The sequence below is a fragment of the Sinocyclocheilus grahami genome, unplaced genomic scaffold (genome assembly GCF_001515645.1).
Source record: "Sinocyclocheilus grahami isolate Dianchi unplaced genomic scaffold, SAMN03320097.WGS_v1.1 scaffold52.1, whole genome shotgun sequence".
Lineage (NCBI taxonomy): Eukaryota > Metazoa > Chordata > Actinopteri > Cypriniformes > Cyprinidae > Sinocyclocheilus > Sinocyclocheilus grahami.
In genome coordinates this window covers 1,194,122-1,201,751 of record NW_015505231.1, presented here as the reverse complement: position 1 = coordinate 1,201,751, position 7,630 = coordinate 1,194,122, and the positions used below count along the sequence as shown (strand labels likewise).

Here is a 7,630-nt window from a genome sequence, read left to right as displayed (position 1 = left end):
TGATATTTCAGTTTTTCTTTTTTAATAAATCTGCAAAAATGTCAACAATGCTGTGTTTTTCTGTCAATATGGGGTGCTGTGTGTACATTAATGAGGGAAAAAAATGAACTTAAATGATTTTAGCAAATGGCTGCAATATAACAAAGAGTGAAAAATTTAAGGGGGTCTGAATACTTTCCGTACCCACTGTATATATATATATATATATATATATATACAACAGGTACCATGAGCGTGTCATTGAATGATTCACTAAACCAATTCATTTAAAACACAAATTGGTTACACTTTATTTTAAGGTGTCCTTGTTACAGTGTAATTTTACATTTAAATACTCAGTAATATTAATTTACTACATGCACTTACTATATGGTTAGGATTAGGGTTTGGTTTAGGGTCACTTGCATGCAATTATGCATAATTAATTGTTATTATAATAGTAAGTACATGTAACGTGTAACAAGGACACCTTAAAATAAAGTGTTACCCACAGATTAATTTCAGTATATAATAAATAGTGCTTCTCAATCAGAAGGCTGAATCCAAGTGAGGTTGAGTTCTGTCCTTCTAAGGCTTCTAGGCTAGACTCCTTCTCAGCATTGAACGTTAGAATTAATCAGTCTAGTAAGTAATATCAGCCATTTATATTAATGGTATTCAGAGATGAAGCCAGTAATACTAATGTTGTGATATTAGAATAACAAATCCTGTTAGATGCCATAGTTTACACAATACACAGTAGTGTTCATTTAGATAAAACTGATTTTCTTATATAGTACAATAAGCAGTTAGTGTTAACAAAAAGTAGAACAAAAATGAAAATTGTATATAAACTATTACCAGGGTTGAGACAAACTTACCTGCTCTTCCCATCAACTCATATACACCGGTGTCAATGTTGCCATCATTGTCATCAAGTATCTATGAGAACATTGTTAATAACAATTTAATAACAAATTAATGATTAATGATCATTATCAAATGTATGATAATGATAATTAATAATGACAAGACTTTTAAAGAGCATATATGTGACTGAAAAGAAAAACGTTGTTACGTTTAAACATCAAAGTACAGAAAAGATTGAAATGTTTGGTAAAACTGCTGATGTACATTAGGTCTTCTGTGGTGATTTAGATCCAAGTATAAATTACCTTTAATATGACACAGTCTGAGAAAAGACAAGATAATCTGTCTAGTTTACTAATGACAGATTGTAAAGTTGTTTTATATAATTTAGACCTAGATTCAAAGCCAAAAATTCAGCTATGTGCATTTGTTATGACTGCTCCTATAACCACTGGTGTAGCAGGAGTTGCATGTGACTATTGCAAGTTGCGTTCAGTGCTCAAGTTTTTGCCAAGCTTGCAGAATTGATTTGTAAATGCCACAAAGTTGGTCAACAGCAAAGCGATGGTTGTTGTGGAAACCACTGACATCCAGTTGTGTGGGGGCTGTTATTATACAGCTAACAATGGGCTTTTTCTAAACATGCACTTACTATATGGTTAGGATTAGGGTTTGGTTTAGGGTCACTTGCATGCAATTATGCATAATTAATTGTTATTATAATAGTAAGTACATGTAACGTGTAACAAGGACACCTTAAAATAAAGTGTTACCCACAGATTAATTTCAGTATATAATAAATAGTGCTTCTCAATCAGAAGGCTGAATCCAAGTGAGGTTGAGTTCTGTCCTTCTAAGGCTTCTAGGCTAGACTCCTTCTCAGCATTGAACGTTAGAATTAATCAGTCTAGTAAGTAATATCAGCCATTTATATTAATGGTATTCAGAGATGAAGCCAGTAATACTAATGTTGTGATATTAGAATAACAAATCCTGTTAGATGCCATAGTTTACACAATACACAGTAGTGTTCATTTAGATAAAACTGATTTTCTTATATAGTACAATAAGCAGTTAGTGTTAACAAAAAGTAGAACAAAAATGAAAATTGTATATAAACTATTACCAGGGTTGAGACAAACTTACCTGCTCTTCCCATCAACTCATATACACCGGTGTCAATGTTGCCATCATTGTCATCAAGTATCTATGAGAACATTGTTAATAACAATTTAATAACAAATTAATGATTAATGATCATTATCAAATGTATGATAATGATAATTAATAATGACAAGACTTTTAAAGAGCATATATGTGACTGAAAAGAAAAACGTTGTTACGTTTAAACATCAAAGTACAGAAAAGATTGAAATGTTTGGTAAAACTGCTGATGTACATTAGGTCTTCTGTGGTGATTTAGATCCAAGTATAAATTACCTTTAATATGACACAGTCTGAGAAAAGACAAGATAATCTGTCTAGTTTACTAATGACAGATTGTAAAGTTGTTTTATATAATTTAGACCTAGATTCAAAGCCAAAAATTCAGCTATGTGCATTTGTTATGACTGCTCCTATAACCACTGGTGTAGCAGGAGTTGCATGTGACTATTGCAAGTTGCGTTCAGTGCTCAAGTTTTTGCCAAGCTTGCAGAATTGATTTGTAAATGCCACAAAGTTGGTCAACAGCAAAGCGATGGTTGTTGTGGAAACCACTGACATCCAGTTGTGTGGGGGCTGTTATTATACAGCTAACAATGGGCTTTTTCTAAACCAATTTTACTCCATTCAAATAATAAATACAAAATGATGAAAGTAGGCACACTACAAAGTGTTCACTTTAGTGTGATGCATACTTCATTCTGACTGCCTCTCTCTGTGTTCTGTTCCTTAGCAACCTGATACCATTCACTTGTAATAAGAGCTTCTACTTCTTCCCCTTCAATATTGATTATGCACATTATGCATTATTATGCAATATATTCATTAGAGCAGAAAGGGAGAATTAACAGATAGACAAGAAAAGCTAATTACACATCACACGTTGAGGGGCTGTGAGAGACAGCTGCTTTGATGTTGGACATGAGCGTAACATCATTTTATCCAAATGTGCTCTCTTGTTGTGATGAATAATTCAGATATTTTTGTGCTGTCAGAGAAAGAATCTGACACATCAGTGGACTAACTGACAGACAAGTAATAATAATAATAACAATAATAATAATAATATAAATAATAATAACAACAACACGATAATAGGAGAATGTTACGACAACAATAGAAAATGAATGTGATTTTTATTATTATTTATATTATTATTTATTTATTTATTGTGATGCTATGTAGAACATGTTATTTGAGCTTGATTTTTCATTAATCAAGGAGCAAATATCAAGCGTAGCATTAGTTCTGGCAGGTCACGTTGGTCAAGCTCGTGTCAGCTGACTCTCAGCTGATCCATGTCTACCTTTAGGGATGCGACATCTATCACAGTACCCATATGTAAGGTCCTTCAGTATTATCAGCAGCTTTTGCGTTGCTAAATAGCTAATTAAATGACAAATTTGGCAGGCAAACCCTATCATCTCACTAGAAATTGTGCAATTGGGAATTTAGCCAGAGGTATTCGTTCCCCCCATGGACTTCCCCTCAGATTTATTAAAGTTTGTGAACTTCAAATGCGAATTCGTCACATTGATCATAAGCTGCCTGATTGGAGGTGACTGAGTTAGCAATGCTTCTAGCATCGTTGTATTATTGACATGGACTCCATGAGTTATACTAATGTGACTGACTCAAGAACAAGTTTAGATGGGATCTGCACTCCTCGCATTAAGTATATCAAGAGATCAAGCATCCATGTCACAGCTGGCATTGTTTCACTCTCCATTCATCTCTGAATGTCTTCACAAGCTAAGATAAGTTCCTTTTTAATGCTCTCAGGTTACTGGCAATATGCTTGTTGCTAAGGCTATCCACTTTGCTTAGGCTTATTAGTCATTTTTCAGTAAAATGCCCGTGCTAGGCTAAATGCATTGTAAGAGTTGTTGTTCAGTTGAAGTTAGCTCAGCGTGATTCTGTTCGAGTATCTGACAAGCCTGTTCTATTTAGTTGTATTGGAAACACGCTTATTCTTAAAACTGTATAGTGTATTAGGAATGTGCTAGTCTTAAGCTGTAGTTGTATTAGGAACATACTTGTTCTTAAAGCTATAGTTGTATTGGGAATGTGCTTGTCTTTGGCTCTAGTTTTATTAGGAACAGACTTGTTCTTAAAGCTGTAGTTTTATTAGGAACATGCTTGTTCTTCAAGCTGTGATTGTATCGGGGAAATGCTTGTTCTTAGGGCAAATGCTAGGTTGGAAACATGCTTTATCTAAAAGCTATCTGGTTGTTGTAGAAAATGTTGTTGTCTTGTAAGCTTCCTAGGTATTGGCTACTGTGGCGGGAGGAGCAAACGACAGACACAGTGGGTGTGGCGTCACAGAGGCTTTTATTATCAGAAAAAAAAAAAAACAGGGAATAAAGTGTTCAAAGGGTAAATGGTGTTCAAAATAAACAGGGGATCTGGTGTCCTCGTCGTGCTGCGGGGTTTGTGAAGGTGGGGCAGTGTTCGGGAAGGAAGGGTCCAGGTAAGGGACGGAGGCCGCACGTGCTCCACTCTTCGATCCGGGGCGCAAGGAGCGGCGGCTTCTTTTAGCGGCTTCATCCTTCTCTCTGCCCACGGTGCTTGAAGGAACTAGACAGTCCGGCATCCTGGCCCGTCGGCCGTGTAATGGGTGCGGTTCTCATCCAGACCGCGGGTCCAGTAGCTCGCATCTTCGGTGGCTCGGAGATCCCTCAACGCTCCCTTCCTGGACCCACTAGGACACCAGCGTGCATGCACGGGGAAGAGACCGGTCTCCCGAGGTGGTGATGAGGCTCCATTCGGTTCAGGTGTGCCTCATCACACGCCGCCAGCCCTGGCTATTTCAGCGCCCCTCCTCTCTCACGCACCCACTCCTGTCAGGAGCCTGGCGAAGGGCGGCGATTAAGGGACGGGGTGAAGCTGATAATTTAGGGGGGAGGCAGCCGACTCATCACACTACATACTTGTTAGGTCATCTGGTTAAGTATGCGGGTTTCGGCAACATACTCGTTGGGTCATTGGGTAAGGGCAACATGCTTGTTGCTTAAGGCTTTGAGATTTTCACTGTCATTTTGTGTTATTGGCATATTGGGGGATATTGGCATATGATTTATTTTGAGGGGTTATCGCTGCTCTCACTGCTCTCATCCATGCTAGGCTGCATGGATGTGCAGGTAGTTCTTGCTTAGAACAGAACCATACCGCCAGTTCAAACTGTAAGCTAATTGTCAATCATCTTTGACGATAGTGGTCCTGACAGAAATAAAGCGTAGCTCTGGCAGGTCACGTTAGTCAAGCTCGCATCAGCTGACTCTCAGCTTATCCACGTCTGCCTATAGGGATGCAACATGGTCCTTCAGTATCATCAGCAGGTTTCGCATTGCTCAATAGCTAATTACCCTCCTCCATCCCTAAAGGCCGTTCCACACTGAGCGCGATGTGAAAAAGCGAGGCGAATCGCAGACGAACAATGCTTTCACACTGAACGCGAAACGATTGTTCGTCTTCACCTAATTCACACCTGCACGCTAGGAGGTGCTGACCAACAATGCATTTTTCCTCATACAGTATATGGATGTGACATCATCCATTGCTCAATATACAGCATTAAATAAATATAGCTAAATATAGTTAGGTTCTAAGCCAGAAACACAAACTATCTATAATGCTTACAAGAAAATTGTGTAAAATATAAATAGAAGTACAATTAGCATCAAGCCAATTTATGTAATTATTAATGAAAATTGATGTAATAATTACTGTATTTGCTTAAAACCCACTTTAAACCATCATTGAGTGCTTGTAATAACTCCCGATTGTGATCTATATTTTATTTTTATTTTAGGCAGACATGCACTCTTTGCATGTTTAATAACGCCACACTGCTTATTGTAATAAACATCCTTTATTGTTATAAAAATACCATGAGCTCTAAACAAAATACATACAGAAAATATATTGTCATAATCATGTCTATGTGCTTTCATATTTCATGTGTAGAAAAATGTTTCCCTTGATTTTATTAATATGGAAGATCTAGAGTGAACGCGCTCTGACTAATAACACTCGCACACGTGGAAGAAAACGGACACTCTAGATCACATAATTCAGTGGATAATTAATAGAAATTATATTAAGAACATGTGAGAATAAATCTGTTCTCAGATACCAAAAATAACAAAAACTCGTCATCCACTCTCTTCTCTCTCAGGATACTCTTCTTCTGTTCTGTGTTAGTAGTTTAACTGGTTTTCAAAACAGCGCCACCACTCATCCCTTTTTGTGCAACAGCAGCTGCTCCGGTCACGTGATCCTAGCTGAAATCTTATTGGACGGCCCTTGTTTTCGCTTTGCGAAACGGAAAAGATTCGTCGGTCTGGTTCGAAAAAAAACATTCGCATTTTCGGTGCGCGAATGTTCGCGCTCTATGTGGAAGCATCCATAGGAATCTGTTGTTTTATTCTAGCGCGTCATCGCGTCCGATATTCATTTAGCTTTTTCGTGCTCAGTGTGGAAAGCCCTTAACTCCTTTTTGTCTAGTCAGGATTCGCCTTCTGATTCACCTTTGAATCAGACTAATTTCTAAAATGTTTCCATTAAATTATTGGACATAAATGATATCCGCAATACATTTATGTTGGTTCTGTTCTGTTACCCTGGGGGGTTATCAATGCTCTCCCTGCTCTCATCCATGCTAGGCTGCATGAATGCGCAGGGAGTTCTTGCCCAGAACAGAACCATACCGCCAATCCAAACTGTATGCTAATTGTCAATCATCTTTGATGATAGTGGTCCTGACAGGAATGGTGACACTGGCATATGGTCATAAATTTTTACCCAAACACTGCACTACATCATGGTCCAGGCTGGGGCTTATTTTACCCCCAGTGTGGGGTTAAATGATTACATGATTTTTAAATCAAAACAAACTTATTTTACTTTCTATGCACACTGTGTATAGATACAGTATATTTATACAACAGTTCTTTCTGGTCCTTGAATCTGATTGGCTGATAAGAGTGCGATATTATAGTGATAACAGCTCCTCCAGCCACTTCACCATTTGTATCATGTATCACTCCGCTTGCCGTATTTCTCACAGTGAGTGTCATTGCAGACGCCCAAATCCACTATAATTTAAGAATAATACTGTTTTTGTGTCACAGAATGTAATTTTAAGAGATTTTTAGGCAAGAATGTACTTGTTTGGACTTTGTAACTTCAATGCTGTATATCAGAGCACTGCCTTTGTACTTTTGACTCAATTGCCTAGCAACTTTTATGATGGCTACTGTTGTTGTTTATTAAATATTATTATTCAATAAATAATATTTTATATAAATAATAGTAGTATTTAGTATTAGGAAACTGTCTGTGTGTGATGGTTATTTTAGTTACATTGTTCTGCCATTTGTTTTATGAGTGAGCAGAAAAGACTTTTAAAATGGAAAAATACTAAAGCACAGTTTTGAACAAGTTATTTTTTTCTTTCAAAATGCTTGTACGCCGTTATCAAGAATCACGTTTAACAGAAGAAAGGATAGTACGAGCCTTTCGGACATTCAAACAAAAGTTTTGTTGAGAATATGAGACTGATCTGAAGAATGAATGCTGGATCAGATGCAGGTAATCACACTCAACAGGTCACAGT

General features: G+C 37.3%; 1 protein-coding gene across 1 annotated transcript in view; it reads right to left on the bottom strand.

Annotated features, from left to right (window-relative positions):
- Positions 1–913: 913 nt before the first annotated feature.
- LOC107583309 (B-cell scaffold protein with ankyrin repeats-like) overlaps positions 914–7,630 on the bottom strand; it is a 110,359-nt gene continuing 103,642 nt past the window's right edge. Inside the window, exons 9-10 of the mRNA XM_016269487.1 lie at positions 1,996–2,056; positions 914–921 (exon numbers count right to left, since the gene is read on the bottom strand). Of these exons, the coding sequence (XP_016124973.1) occupies positions 914–921; positions 1,996–2,056 (69 nt within the window). The remainder of the gene's footprint in view (positions 922–1,995; positions 2,057–7,630) is intronic.